This window comes from Pongo pygmaeus, chromosome 6 (assembly GCF_028885625.2).
Source record: "Pongo pygmaeus isolate AG05252 chromosome 6, NHGRI_mPonPyg2-v2.0_pri, whole genome shotgun sequence".
NCBI classification, from domain to species: Eukaryota; Metazoa; Chordata; class Mammalia; order Primates; family Hominidae; genus Pongo; species Pongo pygmaeus.
Window position 1 is genome coordinate 78,978,088 of NC_072379.2, and position 25,480 is coordinate 79,003,567.

Genomic DNA, 25,480 nt, shown 5'->3' on the forward strand with positions numbered 1-25,480 from the left:
AGGCAGCCAGGTGCGGTGGCTCACATCTGTCATCTCAGCACTTTGGGAGGCCGAGATGGGTGGATCACCTGAGGTCCACCTGAGGAATTTGAGACCAGCCTGACCAACATGGTGAAACCCCGTCTCTACTAAAAAATTAAAAAATTAGCTGGGCATGGTGGCGGGTGCCTGTAATTCCAGCTACTCGGGAGGCTAAGGCAGGAGAATCACTTAAACCTAGAAAGTGGAGGCTGCAGTGAGCCAAGATAGTGCCATTGCACTCCAGCCTGGGCGACAGAGCAAGACTCCGTCTCAAAAAAAAAAAAAAAGAAGTCAAGGCATTCAGTACCATAACTGTTAGTTTACATGGTTCTGCGAGTGGCAACAAATGCAATTCCAAAAAAGGACGCATACCAAGAAATAAATAACGAAAAGGATGTAGAATTACTATTTGGATGATCGTACAGCCGAAAAACCAAAGAAAATTACCTAAAAATTACTAGAAACAAGAAAAGTCAAGTTGAAGATGTCCTGTACATAAATTAGATATTAAATATCCTAATTACAACAGCAACCAAAAAAGACAAAATATTTAGATATAAGTTTAACAAGAAATGTGTTGTTCCAATAAGAAGTTGTAAAATATTCTGAAGGGCAAACATAACGCTTGAATGAATAAAAAGATATACCCCTTTCTTGGATAAAATTCAATATGGTAACAATTCCCCTGAATTCATATTTAATTGTAATATAAAACATTTTGAGGAATTGGACAAATTATAAAATTAACTGAGAAAAATAAATATGCAAGACTAACCATACAAATTATTAAAATGAATTACTAAGCAATACAAATTAAAATCATTCAGTATTAAAAAAGATATTAACGGTATATAGTATAGCATAGAGAAGCCAGAAAGAGATCCAAATAAGAATGGAAATTTATGATATAACAATGATATCTCAAATCAGCAGGGAAAAGATAAAACTCTTTATCAACTGTTAGTCACTTTGAAAAATAAATAAAGCTGGATATCACCTCATGCCTTCCATCAAAATAAACTCCAGAAATATCAAAGACACAAATATTTAAAAAGAAACATAAAACTATTAAAAGAAAATATAGTTTAAATGAATTTTTTTAACTTGGAGTGGAAAAAATCTTTCCCAATTATGGCATAACGCAAAAAGCCACAAGGCACAGACCACTGTAATAAATACAGCAGCCAGTAATAAACCCTAGCATATATGGTAAATTGATTTTTGATAAGGGTGTCAAGGCCATTCAATGGGAAAAGGACAGCCTTTTCAACAAGTGGTGCTGGGAGAACTGGATATTCACATCCAAAAGAACGAAGTTGGACTCTTACCTTTTACAAAAATGGACTCAAATGGATCAAAGACCTAAACTTAAAGGCTAAAATTCCTAGAAGAAAATAAGAAAGCTTCCTGACACTGGATTTGGTAAGGATTTCTTGAATATGCCAACAAAAGTACAGGCAACAAATGGAAAAATAGATAAACTGGACTTTATCAAAATTAAAAACTAGTACACTATCAAAAGAATAAAAAGGCAACCTGGCCAGGCGTGGTGGCTCACGCCTGTAATCCCAGCACTTTGGGAGGCTGAGGCGGGCAGATCACGAGGTCAGGAGATCAAGACCATCCTGGCTAACACAGTGAAACCCCGTCTCTACTAAAAAATACAAAAAATTAGCCGGGCATGGTGGCAGGCGCCTGTAGTCCCAGCTACTCGGGAGGCTGAGGCAAGAGAATGGCATGAACCCAGGAGGTGGAGCTTGCAGTGAGCTGAGATCACACCACTGCACTCCAGCCTGGGTGACAGAGCAAGACTCCATCTCAAAAAAAAAAAAAAAAAAAAAAAAAAAGAATAAAAAGGCAACCCACAGAATGGGAGAAAATATTTGCAAACCATGTATCTGATAAGAGATTGATATCCAGTATATATAAAGAACTCCTAAAACTCAACAACAAAAAACCCAATTCAAAAATAGATAAAGGACTTGAATAGACATTTCTCCAAAAAAGAAATACAGATGGCCAAAAAGCAGATGAAGTGATGCTCAGCATCATTAATCATTTAGGAAATACAAATCAAAAATCACAGTAAGATACCAGGGTGACTATTATTTTTTAAAAAAGGAAAAAAGAAAATATTGGCAAAGATGTAGAAAAACTGGACCCCTGGCCGGGCATGGTGACTCATGCCTGTAATCCTAGCACTTTGGGAGGCCGAGGTGAGTGGATCACAAGGTCGAGAGATCGAGACCATCCTGGCTAACACAGTGAAACCCCGTCTCTACTAAAAACACAAAAAATTAGCCAGGCATGGCGGCGTGTGCCTGTAGTCCCAGCTGCTGGGGAGGCTGAGGCAGGAGAATGGCGTGAACCCAGGAGGCAGAGCTTGCAGTGAGCCAAGATAGTGCCACTTCATTCCTGCCTGGGTGACAGAGCAAGACTCCATCTCAAAAAAAAAAAACAACAACAACAGCAAAAAAACAACTGGACCCCTGTGCGTTGCTGATGTGAGTATAAAATAGTACAGCCATAGTGGAAAACAGTTTGTCAGTTCATCAAAAATTTAAACACAGAATTACCCTATGATCTAGCAGTTCTACTTCTGGATATATATACAAAAGAACTGAAAGCAGAGACTCGAAAAGATACCCATACACTAATGTTGCTAGCAGCATTATTCGCAACTGTCAAAAAGCAGAAACAACCTAAATGTCCATCCATAGATGAATAGATAAAGAAAATGTGGTATGCATATCTAATAGAATATTATATTGCCTTAAAAAGGAAGGAAATTTTGACACACGGCTACAATGTCGAATCTTGAAATCATTATACTAAGTAAAATAAACCAGACAAAAAAGGAAAATACTGTATGATTTTTCTTATATGAGGTTCCTAGAGTATATTCACAGAGACAGAAAGCAGAATGATGGCTACCAGAGGCTGGGGTGTGGTGGGGAGGATGGAGAGCTAGTATTTAATAGAGTTTCAGCTGGAAAAAGTAAAAAAGTATTAGACATGGATGGAGGTAATGGTTGGACAATAATGTGAATGCACTTAATGCTATGGAACTGTACATTTAAAAAATGGTTAATTCATTTTCACTCATGGTAAATTTCATTATTTTTTTTTTGTGGGAGGAGACAGAGTCTTGCTCTGTTGCCCAGGCTGGAGTGTAGTCACGTGATCTCGGCTCACTGCAACCTCCACCTCCCGGGTTCAAGCGATTCTCTTGCCTCGGCCTCCTGAGTAGCTGGGATTACAAGCACAGGCCACTATGCCTCCCTAGCATGTTATATATATTTTATCACAACTTAAAAAATAGAAAAAAAAATGAGGTAGGGATTTACATGTTATAAGGAGAGATGCCCATGATCCATCAAATGGAAAAAGCAAGTCAGTAATATGATATAAAGTATGATTCCATCTCTGTGTGTATATGTTTAAACAATATATTTCTATAGGTACAGAAAATTTCTCAAAATATGTATCCCCCAAAAACCTGTTAATAATACTTTTTTTAAGTAGTAGGTCTAGGGAGTTAGTGGCTACTATTCACGTCCTTCTATATTATGGATTATTTTCCCATCAAATATATGATGGATTATTTTACTATCAAAAAGCATTAATTTTAAAACAAAATCAGATAAAACCCAAAAATACATAACCTGAAATATTTACTTCTGTTGATTTAGCTGAATTAAAAACATTCTAGGATAATTATAGAATGTCTATAAATGTATCACTAAGCATCCCTGCAAGAACTGAGAAGCACAGAGATTTTATAAGATATTATGACAGGATGCTGACCCTGGCAGGGAGCAGATTCCTAAAGTGGAAATTCTATGTTTAGGCAAGTGACTTTTTTCTTTTACAAGTTATATATAAAAAGCATTAAATCCATCATTTTATTAGAATATAAATCTAATCAAAAGCATTTTAAATCCTCATTTAAAAAGAAGAAAGAAGCAAGAAGGCAGTGGTGGTTTCTCTTGTTAAGACTGAATACATTCACTTGCAGAAAGCTTGTTAATGAAAATTAGCTCTGTAGATTAACACCATCATGTCTTCTAGTTTAATAGACATTTCAAAAGAGGTGACATTTTGAGGCTGAGGTAGCCCGTTTCAGGGGCTGTTTTGGATGGACTACTCATACAAAGAAAATCGCATCTAACTGTATCAGAAAAAGTTTAAGGCCTATAAAACTCAAAGAAAGGTATAACAGGAAAATAAACTATTAAGACACGATTTTTAAATGTTTAAAAAAGATTAAGAAAACAAGTTAATTGAGCAAATGGCAAAACTCTAAGAAAAAAAAAACCACTTCAAGTGCTCAGTTTTTTTTTTCATTCTATTTTGATACTGATTTTATGTCCACACTGAATCTTTTGAAAAGCTTTTAATTAAGAAAAATAATATACTATGCTCTGAAAGGCCTACAAAAATTTGTTTAAAAGGGTTATACTTTGCATATTAGTCAGTAAAGACTAGATTATAAGATAGTAACTACACAATCTCCAAATCCAAATGACTTAAAACTGCAAAAGCTAATTTCTTGCTCATACTACATGTATGGGTCATTAAGAAGGCTATGCTTGTCACTGTCAGTGACCCAGATGGACAGAGTAGGAATGAACAGTTACTTCCCTGTCAGAGAGAATGCACCAGTTCTTTAAAGCGTCTTCCCAAATCAAGTCTCATGGCCACACTTAACTTCAAGTGGGCAGAGAAGCAGAATCCTATCATGTGCCCAGGAGAGAGAATGCCAATATTTATGAATAGCTCTAATCATTACTATACCTGGGAAGTTGTAGGAAATACCTCTGATTATTGCTGTATATATTATTTTTATTACTTGACCACTTTACAAAGAATATATATTACTTTCACATTTAAAAACACATTCAAACACAGAATTTAAAATTTGTCCAGAGACTATACCTCAGACTATGGGGTGAAGACTGAGGAAACATTACTGTTTTATTATAGTAACCTTAATTGCAAGTTCAATTTTAAGAGTTGGTAATATATTTTTTGTTTTAAAAAGGTTGTATCTGCAAGGCTACAGTAATAAAATATTAAATTTCACAAATGGATTTTAGTTTTTCTTTCTACAAGGCTAAACAGATGACTCTAAATAACCAGCAGTGATCCATTTTTTCAGAGGCCTTAAAAATGTAAAGCTGTATCTTATAATCCTCAGGATAAACGTGTGAATGTGCAAATCGGGTATTAGTAACTTCAATTTACAGAAAAGAAAGCTTAAGACTGGGTCACAAAGCAGTTAAGTCAGTGGGTCATGAATTTTTTTTTAACATTTTGCTAATAAAAATTTCAAACAGAACAATTAAAAAAAAAAACTGTTCAGTGAAGGCCCATAGAGCCAATACTCAGCTTTTCTAAATAACATTTTGCTCTATTTGCTCCACCAGATATCTATCTAGGTATCCACCCATCAATTGATCTTATTTTTGATTCATTTCAAAGTTGCAGACAGCAGTATACTTCATCTCTAAACATCTGAGTTCAGTATTTGTTTTCTGTTCATATTCTGTATTTTTAAAGTTAAAGTTATATAGCAAAATGCACAAGTTTACACTTGGGTATGTTCCGATAAATGAATTCACCAACATAACCCAAACTTAACTATTAAGACATATAACACTGGCCAGGCATGGTGGCTCATGCCTGTAATCCCAACACTCTGAAAGGTCAAGTCTAGTGGATCACTTGAGGCCAGGAGTTCAAGAACAGCCTCTACTGGTGAAACCCCACCTCTACTAAAAATACAACATTAGCTGGGCATGGTGGCAGGGGCCTGTAGTCCCAGCTAATTCCCAGCTACTTGGGAGGCTGAGGCATGAGAATTGCTTGAATCTGAGGGGCAGAGGTTGAAGTGAGCCGAGATCACATCACCGCACTCCAGCCTGGGCAACAGAACAAGACCCCATCTCAAAAAAAAAAAAAAAAAAAAAAAAAAAAAAAAAAAAAAGATATACAACATTTAACTTACAGAAATAGAGAGTAGAATAGTGGTTATCAGAGGCTAGGAGTCCTTGGGAGATGCTGGTCAAAGGACCCAAAATTTCAGTTACAAGAAACAACTTCAAGTGATCTACTATACATCATAATGACTACAGTAAAATATATGGTATATTTGAAAATTGCTAAGAGAGTAGATTTTCAGTGTTCTCACCACACATAAAAAAATGAGGTAATGCATCTGTTAAATGGATTGATGTAATCATTTCAAATGTGTGTGTGTCTATCAAGCTGTACACCATTAATATATAAATAATTTTTACTTAATTAAAATTAACTAATTTTTTAATTAACATTTCCATTATCCCAGAAAGTTCCCTCAGTGGGCCTTGATTTGAATATGTGATCTGGTTCCAAAGTCTACAATCTTTTCACAACACTATGCTACTTCTTTTTAATATATAAACATACTAAACAATATTAAATTTTTTATGTCAAGCTCTCAATAATTAAGGTAGTTGAAACAGAAATATAAAAGGAAGAACACCCTCAAGACACCCTCCACCAAGGCCAAACAACCCAGGTGTTTAATGTCTGTAGCAAGCTGAGTATACCACCTTCCTTCCACCAATGTCCACTACATAATTCTACTACATAAATGAAACAACTTCTTCCCACCCTAAGAGTTCAACAGTTAATCCAGGAGGAATGGATGTCACCATAAAAAGTATCTCATATGTTCATCTCCTGTATCTTCAATTAAACTAATAAATGGTTAGGGAAAGACCATTTCTTATGCTTGTGAGGCAAGAAGCAGGTTAGTGGCTAGTGGTTGCCATAAAAGGCAATAGACAGCTGAAGAAAAAAAAGGAAACGCTTTAGAATCAGCCAGGTCTGGGTTCACTGTCCTCATGCTTAATACGTACTACGTACATATTACCTAACGATGTAATATGTATGTAGTACATATTAATGTACAGCTATGTAATGATGTACAAATTACTTCACTTCTCTAAGCCTCAGGTTCCTCATCTGTAAAATGAGCCCTATATTTTACCTTCTTTTCAATGTCAAACTTCTCAAATAAATGACCTACATCCAGATAGATGCAAGCCAGACAAGCCCTTATCCTGGACTTCAAAATTTAGGAGAAATTCCTCTGGTCTTCTAGCAGCCATGCCCGTCCCCATGGGATAAGAGACCTTGGGAGCAAAGAGCATGGACGTCATGAGCCCATGCCTGGCTGTAGAATATACTCCAGGTAATCTAAAACCGGGAATTTCCTGAACAAACAGCAATAGGCTTGGCTTCTAAGGTCTGCAGACCCATTCCCTGGTTCTTGCTTTTTGAGGATGGCACTTGAATGTGAGGACTGGTGGGTCCAAGTGTATGTGTAAAGCCAGGTTAAAGTACAGAATAGATTGCAGGGTAGGAAGAGAATGGAACTTAGGCTCAGACAAGGTGGGCCTAGTGGGCCTGGTGGGCCTGCCCCATGTGGACATATACCAGCAGATAACTCTGAAGAATCTGAGAATTCTTAGTTTACACCTCATCTTCCAGGTCCATATGAAGATTATTTGTCATTGGGTAGTGGGGGGAGGACAAAATGTATTTTACTCAATAATTTGTTCATTTAACTTACATACATATAGCATATTGGCCTTTATATTTGCTGCAGACCCTGCAAATGTTACAAGTGGGCATGTCTACATATACTACTAATAACTTAAATGTGTATATAGTATTTGCCAAATTTACCTTCAATATTATCATACTTAATCACACAGTAATATTATGGGTTAGGTTTTATTAACCCCACTGCACAGATAAAAAATCAGACATGTGTAAGAAACATATCCAGCGTTCTTTTCTTCTATCTCCACATCACTCTCTTAACTCTCAAATAGTAGGGTCTCCTACTCTAGCATTATCTCCAATACTGCACTCTCCAAGACAATGTGCCTCTGATCCCTAAATCTGGTCCTTAATCACCATGACCTCTCTTCAGCATCTGATACTGTCAACAATTTTTTCCTTTCTTAGAATAGCTTTCTCCTCTGACTTCTAAGGCTTCACTATTCCAGTTTTTCACCTAGCCTTTCACTCTTCCTCTGGCTTCTCTTCTTTTTCAGAATTTTCGTGAAGAGCAAATAAGATAATGTTTCTGGGCCAGGCGTGGTGGCGCATGCCTGTAATCTCAGCACTTTGGGAGGCTAAGGCAGGTGGGTCACCTTTGGTCAGGAGTTCCAGACCAGCTTGACTAACATGGTGAAACCCCATCTCTACTAAGTACAAAAACTTAGCCGGGCATGGTGGCAGGCACCTATAATCCCAGCTACTCGGGAAGCTGAGGCAGGAGAATCGCTTGAACCTGGGAGGCGGAGGGTGCAGTGAGCTGAGATCGCGCCATTGCACTCCAGCCTGGGCAACAAGAGAGAAACTCCTGTCTCAAAAAAAAAAAAAAAAAAAAAAAACAAACACAAGATAATGTTTCCCTCTGGATAGTGTCAGCACATAGCATTCATTTCATATGTTGGTTTGGTAATCTAAAAAGAATAGCTACCATTTTTTAGTGCAGTGTCACAGCACTAGGTACATACATACATATGTATGTTTGTATTATCCTATAATCCCAGTTTAATAATAATAAAAATGGAGCTCATATTAGTTAATAGATTAGCCTGTGTTAGAAATCTGGCTCCAACACTTTCTAGCTCTGTGCTCCTAGATAAATCATTTAAGTTCCCTGAGTGACTGCTTTTCCATCTGTGTAATGTTGCAATGGTCTTGTGAGAATTAAATGAAACAGGTTATAAAACAAACAGTACATGGTACATAGTTAATAAATATTAACTCCCTCCTCCTCTTGCTGCTTTCAGATGAATATATTAGTTTTTTTCTTGTGTGTGTGTGTGTACCCTTCCAAAAACTAAGTCCTCCATCACTTGACCTTCTTCTTTCATACTTTATAACTACATTTTTTTAATTTTCTTTTTTCTTTTTTAAATTATTTTTAAATTTTATTTTCTATACTTACATTTTATCATATTTGTGACTCTAACTCCCCTAGAAGGATGGTTCTGAATTAATTATCTGTGTCCAGATCTCTAACTGTCCAGGCCCACACCTCTAAGTTTTGCTAGTTATTTCTATTTGGAAATGCCACTGCCTGCCATATTAAACTTATCCTCTTCCTCACTAAATGAAGACTGGAAATCAAAAGAGTAGAGCAGCATAAAATATTACAAGGACAGAATTGATGAGACAGATGATAAAGAAGAAGCCAATTTCACAGTTTCAAGCTTGCCTGAGAAAATGACAAAAACTGAGAAGCAGAGTTTTACAGATCATGTCCAAAACTCTCTCTCTTTTTCCTCAGTCTTCAGACATGAAACTCTAATTATTCTATTACCCTAACCTACAAAGCCCAAAATGTTCTCTTTCCTTTGAATGCCCTCACATTTACATACTCCATTCATCTAACGTCGAATTATACACTGTCTTCTTTTACCAATTTTTATAAATGTGTATCTTATCTACCTAACTGTGCTGCAGGTTTTTTAAAACCAATGACTATCTCTTATATTTTTAGTATTCTTCTTTATGCCAATAAATGCTGATTGACTACTGTTATGAAGGTATGGTCAAGAACTCAGATAATCATGAATAAAGATGTTTTCAGATTTTTTTTCTGATGTGGAGGAAAAGCTTTTCAAATCAAAAGCTTGGAGATCCTTCCAAAAACAGGGAAAATGTGACAGTTAATTTCTATTTCCCTCTGAAGGCTTTTAGTCTTGGTTTCAAACCAAAAAAAAATAAATTCTCCAACACAGATTTCATTAGGCATTTGTTACTACTTTATAAATTATTTTCAAGAACTGTGCAAACTCTTCTTAAAAAATTATATTTTCTAAAATGGTTACTAGTCATTTTAATTTTTATTGGAAAGCAATTCTTAAAATTACAACATGTCTACAACCATGTAATATAGACTGATGTGCTATTTAAGTATTAAAGAATTTCAAAACTTCTAAAACCCAGATGACAAAAAACAATTATTGCAAAGTTTATTTAAAACAATGGATTTTTCCTTTCTTCCTTGGTTGGATGTATTTCAAATTTGGGAAAATTTGATTATATTACATTTTCTTTACTGTGATCAAAACCGAAGAAGTACAGGGTAATAAGCTGATTTTGATTTCCTTATTTTACCTGAGTAGCTTTGTCTTTCATGCATGAAGGGTAGTGAACATGAGGATCCCGTGGCCACTGTCCTGTGAGGTAAGGTCCTGTTATTGTATCCAAAGAGGAGGTTCGCCTTATTGTACTAGAGGTCCGAACTTGCTGAGATTTTGCCCTGTCCGCTATAGAAAGTAAAAAAAAAGATTAGTCATTAGTGAATAAAATAAAATTTAAAGTTATTTAACTTCATAGTTTGTGGAATGTCATCCTGTCAGTTTTCCCCATGATATATATATTTACACTAATAGCCCTGTTGTATGATCAGATGAAATGTATGAACCATGTCCCAAGGAAAATACATTCATGTTAAATCTCACATACATTTCCAGGGCTCCCACAGACCCTATGAAGCCTATCCATTTTATATAAATCTGCATATCATCTCATTGCCATTATTTTAATTAAGACTCCCACTCATGTCTCACCTGAACTGCCAGTTTTCTAACTGCTATCCCTGTATCCATTTCAACTAAATTTTACAGTGTCATACCCAAATAGAAAACATTTCCATGGTTAGTTATTGTCTTTAATTTAAAGCCCATATTATTTAGTATGACATAATAAGCTTTCACGATTTGGGTGCCATATACCTCAATGTCTCATATCTTGCTACTCCATAATCCCATGTTAAGCGTCACATGAATGGCCTGTGTTTTTCCAAAGGTAAAATACATTCTTTCTGCCTCTGTACATTCTACTTCCTAAGCCTAGAACTCTCTTTGTTTACTTGACAAACTCATTTATCTTCAAGACCAGTTCAGATGTCACACTGCCTCTGCGAAAGTTTCCCTAATGCCCTTTCCTCTCCCCTTCCTTCTAAGATATACTTGCCTGTCTCTGCTTTCATGGCACCCTAAGCCTGTTTCTCTCCTCCATCAGAGCATAAGTTTAAACCCTACAGACTAAATAGGAAACAACATTCAATACTCACTTAATGAATTTATTCACAGCTATATAAAAATAACATGTATAAATAACTTTATATTTTAATTCAACTTCCTCATTCACAGACGAAGAATTTGAGGCCTAGAGGAATACTGAACAAGAGATGCAAACAAGGGACAGAGGTAAAAATAACCCAAAATCTATAGACATTATACACAGTTCAATCAATCTGCCATAACAAACTATGATACTTCTCCTTCCCATAGGGGTATCACAAGTATCTCTGTTAAAAATTAATCACACTGAACACCAAATCTACACAGATAACTATAGAGGAGTCTCCATATATCCATCCTAAATAATTTACTACTAATGTGCATTCTATGGTAGAATCCAACAGATTTACAGGTTCCCAAGGCTAAGTCTTTTCAGAGTCATATCTCACATCAAACAAAATGCCTTCCTCTTTACAGAGGGTGAAGAAACATTTATTATTGAATGCTGTCCTTTACCTTCCTGAAATCAGAAGACATAGTTTACCAGAAAAACAGAAGAAAATGCATGTTATCATATCATGCAGATAATAGCTTAGAACTGCAGTTTTTATTTTTTCTTTTGACCCAAGAATTGATAGAAAAGATCTGAAAATTACCAGATTTCCTCTTTACCTGTATTACTTTAGCTCTAATTGTATTGTACTGAAGGCAGAGAATCTAATGGAACCCATTTCTACTCTTTGGAATTACCTGAAATTTTCCCTGTGACCAAAAGCATGGTCATTTTTTATAAACGTTTCATGAATTACAGAGAAGATATTTTGTTTTCAGAATATATAGTTCCTTGTCTTGTATATCAATTGAATTAAATAATAGAATATAGGAATAATTATCAGTTTTATCTGTTACAGACTTAGAAGAGTACTCTAAAAGCTTTAAACTACTATTGAGTTCTAAAAATTCTCTTTATTTTTTGCACATTCTTGACCTTTATATTTTAGTTCTATATTATTTAGCACATATAGATTCTTTTTTTTTCCTTTTTTTAAAATTATACTTTAAGTTCTAGGGTACATGTGCACAACATGCAGATTTGTTACATAGGTATACATGTGCCATGTTGGTTTGCTGCACCCATTAACTCGTCATTTACATTAGGGATTTCTCCTAATGCTATCCCCCTCTCCCAGCTACCCACCCTATGACACGCCCTGGTGTGTGATGTTCCCCTTCCTGTGTCCAAGTGTTCTCATTGTTCAATTACCACCTATGAGTGAGGACATGCAGTGTTTGGTTTTCTGTCTTTGTGATAGTTTGCTCAGAATGATGGTTTCCAGCTTCATCCACGTCCTTGCAAAGGTCATGAACTCATCCTTTTTTATGGCTACATAGTATTCCATGGTGTATATGTGCCACATTTTCTTAATCCAGTCTATCACTGATGGACATTTGGGTTGGTTCCAAGTCTTTGCTATTGTGAATAGTGCTGCAATAAACATACATGTGCATGTGTCTTTATAGTAGCATGATTTACAATCCTTTGGGTATACACCCAGTAATGGGATCGCTGGGTCAAATGGTATTTTTAGTTCTACATCCTTGAGGAATCACCACACTGTCTTCCACAATAGTTGAACCAGTTTACACTCCCACCAACAGTGTAAAAGCATTCTTGTTTCTCCACATCCTCTCCAGCATCTGTTGTTTCCTGACTTTTTAATGATTGCCATTCTAACTGGTGTGAGATAGTATCTCATTGTGGTTTTGATTTGCAGCCAGAAGGGAGTGGGGGCCGATATTCAACATGCTTAAAGAAAAGCACTTTCAACCCAGAATTTCATATCCAGCCAAACTAAGTTTCATAAGTGAAGGAGAAATAAAATCCTTTACAGATAAGCAAATGCTGAGAGATGCTGTCACCACCAGGCCTGCCTTACAAGAGCTCCTGAAGGAAGCACTAAACATGGAAAGGAACAACTGGTATCAGCCACTGCAAAAACATGCCAAATTGTAAAGACCACCAATGCTAGGAAGAAACTGCATCAAATAACAGGCAAAATAACCAGCTATCATCATAATGTCAGGATCAAATTCACACATAACAATATTAACCTTAAATGTAAATGGGCTAAATGCCCCAATTAAAAGACACAGACTGGCAAACTGGATTAAGATTCAAGACCCATTAGTGTGCTGTATTCAGGAGACCCATCTCACATGCAGAGACGCACGTAGGCTCAAAATAAAGGGATGGAGGAAGATATACCAAGCAAATGGAATGCAAAAAAAAGCAGGGGTTGCAATCCTAGTCTCTGATAAAACAGACTTTAAACCAACAAAGATCAAAAGAGACAAAGAAGGCCATTACATAATGGTAAAGGGTACATATAGATTCTTGACATCAACATTACAGCTTATATGCATCACTATTATAATTTGTCCCATTAATTATTTTTGAAATTTTATGATACTGAATATTATGACCCCCTTCTGCTTTCTTTCTGTTAATTTGCATGGTATGCTCATCCTAAAAGATTTTTTTATGTGTATCATAAAACAAAGTATGTTTTTATACTTTTTGAAAAAAACATTGTAGCAAGCCTTCTGGTTGTAAAAGGTGAGCTTATGCCACTTATATTTATTGTTATAACAAATTTGGTTTAATTTGTCATGTAATTTTTTCCTATTCTGGAATGTTTCCTTGCTAATTGCTTTCTGTTTTATTGTTTGTTTCTTCTCCCTTTATCTTTACCTCCTCCCCACATCACAGGTAACTTTGAAGATACATAAACTGTTTCTAGTTCTATTAATACTACTAGAAGTTATTTATATTAACTTTTTGAATATTTTTCCTGGTTATAAAGGCAATACCTACTAATTTTAGCAACACTGGGAAACAGAAAATTGACATCTCCCATTATCTGATTTATAGTAATTTGTTTAAAATTTTAAAGTTTACTTTAAATTCCTTCCACCATGAAGAAACAAAAGACAACAAACTGTTGAGAGGCAAAGCTGACACTTATCAGTTGACCTCTAAATTTAAAAGGCCTATATAAAGGTCAGCTATAACCAGATAAGAAAACGCCATTCTAAGTGAATAACTTGAGCCTCTACTTAAATTGCTCCAAGCAATCTGAAAAGTTGTATGTAGTCCATTTAATTATTAAAACTCCTTTTAGTTTAGTAAATAAACAATAGGAACCATTTTAATGGTTTTTTTGAAAGGGTGGTGTTAAATTTATTTTATTTGTGTTTTCTACAGACTGTCTAGTTCTGTCACCCAGGGCTAGAGGACAGTGGCATGATCACAGCTCACTGCAGCCTCAAACTCCCAGACTTAAGTGATCCTCCTGCCTCAGTCTCTTGAGTAGCTGGGACCACAGGTGTGCATCACCACACCCAGCTAATTGTTTAAATTTATAGAGATGAGGCCTCACTATGTTGACCAGGCTGGTCTCAAACTCCTGGGCTCAAGTGATCCTCCCACCTTGGCCTCCCAAAATACTAGGAATACAGGTATAAGCCACCACTCCCAGCCTTGTTCTTTTTAGACACAGGGTATTGCTCTGTCATCCGCCCAGGCTGGAGTGTACCGGCATGATCATAGCTCACTGCGGCCTGGAACTCCTGGGCTCAAGCTATCCTCCCACGTCAGCTCTACAGTAGTTAGGACTATAGGTGTGCACTACCACATCTGGCTAATTTTTAAATTTTTTGTGGGGATGGGGTCTCGCTGTGTTGCTGAAGATGGTTTCAAACTCCTGGCCTCAACCAATCCTTTCCCCTTAGGCTCCCAAAGCGCTGAGATTACAGGCATAAGTCACAATATTCAGCCCATTTTAATGTTTTATAATGAGTTAAATATATAAATAATCTATAAATGAGTCCCTTGGTCTGTATAATAATATTCTAATCTATACTTTTACTTATTTACTCTATATTTACTTAATTTTTCTTTTATTATATTTTTAATCATTGAATCTTTACCTATCTCTTTAAAAAGATCACATGCTCTACCCTTAGTGTTCACTTTCTATAACTACTCTGTCAGAACTATGGTCTTCAAATTATTTTTACTAAGTGTCCCTATTGGTAAATATATAGGCATGCAGTAATCTGTAGCTGCTTATTTATGAACTGGATATCTATGATATTGCTAATATGTTATATATTATAAAACAGAAAAATAGAAATATATATGTAGGAAATAAAAAATAAAAATACAGAAATTATATTTTATTTCTGTATCTCAAAAAATAAATTTCGGGGGGCAACAACCTATTCAACAACCTATTTAGAGACATTAAAAGCTTGACTATACACTCTAGAAAATATCCTGCTGCAAAAAAGTCAACCAATTCTTTGAAATCTGTGACAAGCAGCTAAACTTTTAGATCTAATAAATTTAAACATGTAGTCAGCTCCTTCAAAAGGTCAGTAGCTATTAATAAATTAAGTTCTGGCCATGGCAATAAGAACCTTAAAACCTAAATACAAAACACTCTAAGGTAGAATGCTTAGGAACACTAGAAAGTAAGAAAGACAAAGTACACTACAGCATCTTTGGAAAAAGACCCAACCACGCAAACAAGGTATTTTGCATGCAAATAAAAGTTAAAAGTAGTTACAATGAAAGCGACCTCCTGAGCCTGCACGGTGGCTCACACCTGTAATCCCAGCACTTTGGGAGGCCGAGGTGGGCGGATGACCTGAGGTCAGGAGTTTGAGACCAGCCTGGCCAAAATGGTGAAACCCTGTCTCTACTAAAAGTACAAAAATTAGCTGGGCCTGGTGGAGGGCAACTGTAATCCCAGCCAGTCAGGAGGCTGAGGCAGGTGAATCGCTTGACCCGAGACGCAGAGGTTGCAGTGAGCCAAGATCGCGCCACTGCACTTCAGCCTGGGTGACAAGAGCGAGACTCCGTCTCAACAACAACAACAACAACAACAACAACAAAAAAACTACCTCCTCAAAAATGTAAGTCTGAAAAAAACAAAGTAGGTTCTCTTATAAAATGAAAGTGCCAGAGTAAAATTAAATCAGACTGCTCTAATATATGTTAAATTTAGATTTTAATAATTCAATTTCATTAAACAATTTAACCCTAAGTCTGAAAATTTTATAAACTAGCTATAATATTCTATAGCTACTTTATTTATTTATTTATTTATTTATTTATTTGAGACAGAGTCTCACTCTGTCACCCAGGCTGGAGTACAGTGGTATGATCTCGGCTCACTGTAACCTCTGCCTCCCAGGTTCAAGTAATTCTCGTGTCTCAGGCTCCCGAGTAGCTGGATTACAAGTATGAACCAACATGTCTAGCTAATTTTTGTATTTTTTATAGAGACAGGGTCTCACTATGTTGGCCAGGCTGGTCTTGAATTCCTGACCTCAAGTGATCTGCCTGCCTCAGCCTCCCAAACTGCTGGGATTGCAGGTGTGAGCCACCATGCCCAGCCTCTATAGCTACTTTATAAAACCTTTATTTTAACAGGTAGTCAGTGAGTTTTTCATGATATTTAACTTCACTTATTCATATTAATTCAACTTTCATTGAAATCAAAATACCAAATTCATCAAGATCAGACTGAATACAAGACATTAAATTGCTTTTCTTCAACTTCAAAATATCTGGAAATGATATAGTTCTTAATCTACCTGAGATCAAAAATAGCCATAAATAAATACAGGTGAGGAATTTTCCTGCTATTGGTTCACTAAGGCTAAGCATAAATTTGCTAAAGCTCAATTTTATTAATAGAAATTTACTTCATTAATTCTGTAATGAGAATACCTTGAAAGCTATAGTTTTTAATGTATTATCACTACTAACATTAAGTAATTTTCTCCTTGCCTCGCAGTTATAGACAATGATTTTCAAAATAAATTTTTTTTTAAAAAAGGTAACAAAATAACTGAGAATACAAGATATGGAAAGGTGACTGGTATGTTTTTCTACCCAATCTAATGTACATTAATAGTTAATATCCAATAGAATCATTACTAGATTTAGTTTTCCTAAGGTAGCATAATCTAAGCACTTCAACAGCCATTAATAGTCTTCCTCCTTGGCATATAAAATGATGAAACATTAGCCAAATACATGGGCCACATAAAATAAAATCACCAAATTCAAATGAACTTCAGATAAGTGACAGGAAGGATACTAGTTGTGAATATGCTATCTGAAATAAAACCAAAGAGCAAAACAAAAGCTCTCTCGATGTGGGTAGAATCTGAAATACTAATCAACCAAACCTGGAACCCTGCCACAGAAGCAATCTAGAAAACATGCAGAAATGACCATATGGCTGCCCTGCAGAATCTGGAAAGAAACCAATCAAGAAGCTGACAAGAGAAACAAACATGCTTCTGACCAAATGAGGCCTGACAAAACTCTGTAACCTGAGGTCCATCAGGAAAAACAAACAAACCAAAAAATGCAGTCAGGCAGCTATTTAGGCATGATTCTCTAGGTTACAGCTCACCCAATAAACTTATGTCAAATGACACATAAGTTAAGACATTTAGAAGGAGGCCTTCAGTCTATTTTCAAAGAAAACTCAAGGGAGTATCTTTGCATCAAGGTTGAAAAGAAAACTTCACTAATCTGGCTACAAGAAGCCTGGTAACAAGCACTGAAAAGGTACACAACAAATGAAGACGGAGCTCTGATATTTGGAATACTTTTTTTTTTTTAATTATATATATGGCAAAAGATTTTTTTAAGTTCATCTTTTTGGGAGGTGGCAGAATGATAGTCCTTTAAGGAACTTTAGCAAAGTAGCAATTAGTAGAAGGAGATTTATCAGCCTTATAAATTTCAAATGAATTCTGTTAATGAAATTCAAAACATCTAAAATCCACTATGACTAATGAGTTCATATACTAAAGAAGTAATCACAAAATATTAGCAACTACAAAAACAACTAAAATAACTGACCAAAGGTGGAAAGTCATATTTGTAAGAAAAAGGAACACAAATATTCCTAATCAGAAAACAACATTTCACAAAATTCTGTGAATTTAACTTCCAGTTAAAGCACCAAAGCTTAGAAAATTTTTTACCAAATGAGACAGAGTCACTATTACATCTCAATTTATAAAGAAAAACTGTTTTTAACAACAGCACAACAATAAAGGTTACAAAATGGGCTCCCTTTTTTTCATTTTTATTTTTTTAATTGAACTTAAAATTTATTATTTTTTATTATACTTTAAGTTCTAGGGTACATGTGCACAACATGCAGGTTTGTTACATATGAATACATGTGCCATGTTAGTGTGCTGTACCCATTAACTCGTCATTTACATTAGGTATATCTCCTAACGCTATCCCTCCCCCCTCCCCCCACCCCACGACAGGCCCTGGTGTGTGATGTTCCCCTTCCTGTGTCCAAGTGTTCTCATTGTTCAATTCCCACCTATGAGTGAGAACATGTGGTGTTTGGTTTTTTGTCCTTGCGATAGTTTGCCGAGAATGATGGTTTCCAGCTTCATCCATGTTCCTACAAAGGACATGAACTCATCCTTTTTTATGGCTGCATAGTATTCCATGGTGTATATGTGCCACATTTTCTTAATCCAGTCTATCACTGATGGACATTTGGGTTGCTCTGTCGCCCAGACTAGAGTGTAGTGGTACGATCTCGGCTCACTGCAGCCTTGATCTCCCAGGCTCAGATGATCCTCCTGCCTTAGCTTCCCGAGTATTTGGGGCTACAGGCACATGCTACCACGCCCAGCTAATTTTTGTATTTTTTGTAGAGGATGGGGTTTTGCCATATTGCCCAGGACGGTCTGGAACTCCTGGGCTCAAATGATTTGCCTACCTCGGCCTCCTAAAGTGCTAACTAATATTATTGGTCAAACACCTTGATAATTAAAGTAGGGAATAATTTCCTCAATATAATGACACATAGGAAAAAGCATTTTCCCTCAAAATTTGCTTTTTATTTAATAAGAAATAAAGGTAACAGAAAAATATTCACTCTTCTAGTAGAGGATACTACTAAAATTTTTCACTTGCTTTTACTTGGGATTGATGTCCATACATAGAGAAATACACACACATACACAAAACACAAACACATATACTCACATGCTCTCCCTATTTGTCCACATAACAGTTTCACTTCAAACACTGATATGCAAACACAAACACTGTTAGTGTATTAAGTGAAACCATTACCTGGACAAATATGGAGAGAGAGAGAGAAAGAGAGAGAGAGAGAGAGAGAGTGTGTGTGTGTGTGTGTGTGTGTGTGTGTGTTTGTGTGTATCTCTATGTATATCTATGTAATATATGTAGCATTTTCTGTCCATTAAATAAAGTCAATATTCAAGACAGTTCCTTATATAAAAGTTTTGTCAACGTATTCCAACAATATGAAGATGCTGGTAGAATAGATTTTAACGACAGACAGACAGCAATGAAGAAAAGTGCTACACTTGAATGTCCCCTCCAAAACTCATGTTGAAATTTAATTGCCACTCTGATGGTACTAAGAGTTGGGACCAACAAGAGGCAATTAGGCCATGAGGGCTCTGCCTTCATGAATGCATTAATGTTATTACAAGAGCAGGTTGTTATAAGAGCTAGGTCAACCCTCTATTGCTCTCTTGCCTTTCTACCTCTGTCATGGGATGACATAGCATGAAGACCCTCACCAAATGCTAGTACCTTGATACTGTACTTCCCACTCTCCGGAATTGTGAAAAATGAATTAATTTTACTCTGCCACTTTCACAAAAAAGAAAATCAGACTGCTCTGATATGTAAGTTAAATTTAGATTTTAATAGTTTAATTTCATTAAATAATTTAACCCTGAGTCTGAAAATTTTATAAACTAGCTATAATATTCTATAGCTACTTTATTTATTTATTTATTTATTTGAGACAGAGTCTCACTCTGTCACCCAGGCTGGAGTGCAGTGGTGTGTTATCGGCTCACTGTAACTTCTGCCTCCCAGATTCAAGTGATTCTCATGTCTCAGCCTCCCAAGTAGCTGGGATTACAAGCATGAACCAACATGTCTGGGTAATTTTTGTATTTTCTGTAGAGACAGGGTTTCACTATGTTGGCCATGCTGGTCTGTGACACTCTGCTATAGCAATACAAAACAGATGAAGACAATAGCCAAACAAAAGATTCAAGGACAATACAGATGGTTCCACATTTATGATATTTCAACTTAGAATTTTGACTTTATGATGTGTTTATCAGGATATAAGCCCATCATACCTAAGTCAAGAAGCATTTGGACTTACAGTTTGACTCACAGTTTTTTGACTTTACAATGGGTTTACTGGGGTATTAAATGCATATTTGACTTAAAATATTTTCTTTTTTTTTCAGGATGTAACCCCATTGTAAGTCAAGGAGTATTGGCATCTACAACATAATAAAGTCACAAAATATCTCCACAAAACACCAAATATAAGTGAGTTGGGAGAAAGCATAAAAAAGTATTGGGCCATAGTGGTATCAGCATCTGTGTGAGAGACAGCAAAGGAATGTACCCAGGCTTCTGATGGTCCAGAGAACACAATTCACTAATGGGTAAATGTAAAGGGCCAATCTAGAATAGCAGCCAAATTGAGAGGGGATTCCACACAATCTGATTTGCAAGTGAAGGCAAGAGGACATCAACTCAATAAAGTCTGAGATACTAGAGCAATATGGCTATGCTCAAATCTAACAAAAAAGAACCACTTCCAACATGGAATCCAACAGTAAAGAGAAATTACTGAGAGTCTAACCAAAATTGAGCAGACAGAAGCAAAGAAAAGAAGGTTGAGAAAAAGTTGGACAATGGAGTCAGGAAGAGAGCAGAATCGAGAATTTTTTTAGAAGTCATTTTACAAAAACAATAAGAGTGGGAGCACTAGAGCCTTGAAGACAGAAATGGTATCATGAACTATCTACCCTATTTAAAAGTACAAAAAAATTCATTTTACTTAAAAAAAATGAACAACAGAAAATAGCAGATTCTTCCTAAAGTTATTGTAAGGGAATAAAAGCATACAAAGAATAAAAGATGTCCCTATGAATAATGAAAGCATGCCAGAAAGACATGCCCACATAAGATGAAAACTGTGACCTAATATTTCAAAGTAAGCTAAAAATCCTTTTTTAAATGACAACAGTGATGAAAAACCTCATTACTTAAAAAATACTCAGAAATGATGTGTTTGACAGCAAGGAAGATATGAAAATAGAGGTGATCAAACTCAGGAAAAACTTTGAAAAGATATCAAAACTTATTTTAGGGATGAAGACTAAGTTACAAGAAACACAAGAATGAATAAACACAATGGATAATGCCTTAACAGGAACAGGAAATGGTTAAGAAAAAAACTACAGAATTAAAAAAATGAAGAGACAAGATTTCAAAAGAAAGTAATATGTAACATAGGCAAAGAAGGTCCAACATATGCATATAACAGGAGTCCCTCAAGAAATGACCAAAGGAACAAAACAAAAAATACTAAAAACTATAATTTTAAAAACTCTCCTAAAATAAAAGATAACTTGAAAGGACATACTGAAAGGACATACTTATATCTGGGGAAAATAATCAACATATCAAATATATTTGATAAAGCTAAAGTGACCTTCAAGTATAAAGGCCACAGATTAAAAAAACTATATCTGAGTTCTTGCTACATAACTAGCAAGAACTTATGGAATATTATTCCTATGAGTCTTTCCTGAAAATCTATTACAGAATGCTCTTCAATCAAAAGCCTGGAAAGGAATTAACATAAGAACTGGTGGAAGGTGTGAGTCATTGAGCCAGCACCTTTGAAGGGGAAAAGAGCAGCAGTATGTTCAGTATCTCTATGAGCAAGTCTTCCACCACTAAATGAAATAAGTGACCATAGAAGGATAGTAAAATTATATTGTTTCCCTCTCAACACATTTGAATTTAAGACTATAAATTTCCAGAATGTCCTATACCTAAATGTGAGTTATTAAATTCCTTCTAGAGCCAGATATATATGAGAGAGAGAGAGAGAGAGAGAGAGACAGAAAGAAAGAAAGAAAGAAAGAAAGAAAGAAAAAATAAATTCTAATATTCCTCCAACGTCGTTGAATTGGCTAGCCTTAGAGAGGTAAGTTTTCTTCCTAAGTAACCTAGTAAAGAAATCAGCTCCTGCTCAATCTAGAGGGGAAAGTAACTGAAATTGGAGGATTCACACTAAAACCATCAATAGGTTTTTGCCTATTCTCTCCCTCCAAGCCTGACACTCACAAAGTTCCAAGTGCATCCTATGGAAGTCTATAGCAAGAACCAGGAAGGGATTAAGAAATAGTAGTTCCTTTTACGGAGAAAGATATTTACCATGAGAAATGATGGGATAATGGACTGAGGGGGTTGAAGAAGAGCCACGTAGAAAAGAAAGAAGCCTTGAGGAAGATCTTCTCCTTGCAATGAGGTAAATCTAGAAGGGCCTCTTACGGAACAAAGAGAATAACCAGGTTCCTTCCACACCACCTTACCATCTACTGGACACGTTAATAAAGAATAAAGCATCCCTAAAATTATTTTCAAGGCCAAGAAAAAGCTGATTATGGCTATTAATATTATGGAATCTCTACAAAAGGACAATCAAATTATGTCATGTAAAATAATGTATTTAGATAGCTGTATGCCTATAATTCCTCTAATTCTGAAAAGTAACATTCTTCCTTGGAAAATTATCAGCATTCTTATCTCCTGTTTGAATAAAGAACAGCTAAATATAATACAGAAAACACAAGTCTCCTAGACAAGTGAATAGCCCTTCTCATGATATCTAAACTGAAAAGTAGAATTCCAAATCCAAATATATTTTAACATACAATTTATAAACAAAAGATTCATGCACTTAAACACTTTGCTCATGTAATAACTACAAATTAGCTCGTAACTGTCTAGTAATAGGGTGAAGAGTTAAATCCATGGTTAAATGTAGAAGAGATTAAGGGGAAAGGCCTAGGAAAAAGAGTAACTACTTAACCTGAGTAAGGTATGATTTCCATCCAAGCTAATCTACTGCTGCCAAGCAAATGATAAATAGAAATCTGTACTGAAATATGTCTGGATACCACTGATTTGCTCAATGCAAAATAATCTAGTAAATTAAATATAGCTTACAAGCTGTATTCTCCCCACCCCAACATTGTGTCCCCAAATCCAGCAATGGTGAATATGTTGTTTACTAGGAAACACAACTAGCTACACTTTTCTAGAGTAAACCCAGAATAAATAGACTCAACAGAATGAAGGCTTCAGAAATACAGAAACACAGATGTTTATTCTAGCATTTACTTTCATATATTGACACCAAAGAATCAAATATGTAGCTGTAAAGCAGTAGTTTATCCAAAATTGAGAGCTTCATAAAGTCGGAAATGGCCAAAAGCTGCAGAAAATATCCTGAAGGAAAATGTCTTACAGAAATTACACTTTTGTAGAGGCCACGAGTGAAAAAAACACAACACAGTAAAACACTAGTCTATGTCTGCATACACAGAACACCTTTCACCTCAACAATTCTACAAATATTGTGCATAAAAGATTGCCAGGAAGTTTTGCCAAGGATTGAGAGCAACTGAAGAAATAAAACAACCAGCAGCATAAATAAGTGTAGGGCAAAGTGTCATAAAATATTGGAGGATAGCATTATGCTTTATTTTCTAAAATAGCCACAAAACTGGGCATTATTATCTTCGTCAAAAAGAGTCAATTGATATTACCGATTAAACTGTGCTTTAGTCAAAATGGCATGGTCCAGGCGATACAAACAGACTACAGTCACAAAGTTTTAGTGTTTACTGTATTTAATTTTTTCTCCTCAACAAACAAAGAGCACTGTTCACCCTAATTGCCCAAGAAATGAGTGAATTAATCTCAGATGATAGTTTTAGATACAGCCTGAATCATTAACAATACCTAGAATAGCTGGGGCATTTGGAATACAAAACTGAATAATACCTCCAGATGTACTGGACTCATCTCAAAGTAGGAGGAAAACAAAACCACACCAAGCCAGGTAGCTCCAATGGATTTTTTTCTCTCCTTTCTCTCTCCCTTCACTTCTGATTACATTTTTAAAATCCTTTCTATGTATTTAGTATTAACAGGTGACAAGAACTGAACTACGCATGTTCAGAGCATTATAAATAATGTAGCTCACTTATTTCTCATGGAGATGTCCCATCACACACTTGCATCTGTCTCTCTTTTCACCTATATCTCAGCTATTTTACTTTCACTTTAGAATGAGAGAAGAGAGGAAAAAAACTAACAATCAAAATATGTTTACCTTGCACTTAAATGATTAATGCAAGACTTATCTGCCAGGAGGTATGTTCCTAAAAAACAAGAATGTTGTCATATTTTCATTTATCTGACACCTAGTATATCTACTTACAGAACAGTTGTTAAACTTGTGGCTATCACAAGTGGTCTCCTTAGCCTTTACTATGAAATAAATATTCAAAAATTTAAAATCGCCTGGCATGTATTCTAGACCTCTTTACCAAAGCAGACTTTTGGGAAGAGCCTCAAGTAGAATAGCTCCATATTTCTCGTTAATATTCTTTATGTGAGGCTCATCTAAAATCACTGTGAATAAAGTACAAGACAGTGAAAAAAACAACTTGAATCAGGTCCAATTGTCATTCTATTTTCCTCATTTATATAAAAGACTATGATTTCTATGCTCTGACATTTTACAAACACAAAAATAGAACAGGTTGATGGAGTGTCTCTTGCATTGACAGATGCACTGCCAACACAAATTAACCATACTTGCCAATGTGACAGATTAGATAAGGAAAGAGAGGAACTCTCAAGGTTAATTTTCAAGGTGGCTCCAATAGCATCAGCTAGTGGACTACCTTCTTCAAACTCTAAAGTACAGTAAGGGTGGTAATGCTAGCCACTACAATTTAAAATTATAGCTTTATTTTCATAAAAAATTAGTGCCTTATCACAATAAAAGCCCAATATGTATTTTCTGACTGACAAGATTGCTTTTCACTTGATCATTTAGGGATTCAGACTTCATTCATCTTATGGCTCTACCATTTCATTAGGGCCTTGGTCAGAGTCCTTTACTAGATTCTCTGCATTCAGTCGGCAGATGAGGGAAAAGAAAGAACGAGGAGGACCAAATAAGAATTTTTAAGTTGAACAAGGATGAAAGTGTTCTTTATCATTTAGCCTTATCTAACTGCAGCAGAGATCAGCAAAGAAAAAAATACAGAACTGCAAAGGGGGCCAGAAATTACAGCCTAGAAGTAGAGGGAGAGAAAAGAGGGAGACAAGAGGGAGAGAAAAGAGGATTAGGTGAACA

The 25,480-nt window shown here is 35.8% G+C and overlaps 1 protein-coding gene across 4 annotated transcripts in view; it reads right to left on the reverse strand.

Moving 5' to 3' along the window:
* GLCCI1 (glucocorticoid induced 1) overlaps positions 1-25,480 on the reverse strand; it is a 119,897-nt gene that overhangs the window by 74,856 nt on the left and 19,561 nt on the right. For all 4 annotated transcript variants that reach the window (XM_054496637.2, XM_054496635.2, XM_054496636.2 and 1 more), the window contains exon 2: positions 10,213-10,364. In XM_054496637.2, the coding sequence (XP_054352612.1) occupies positions 10,213-10,364 (152 nt within the window). The remainder of the gene's footprint in view (positions 1-10,212; positions 10,365-25,480) is intronic.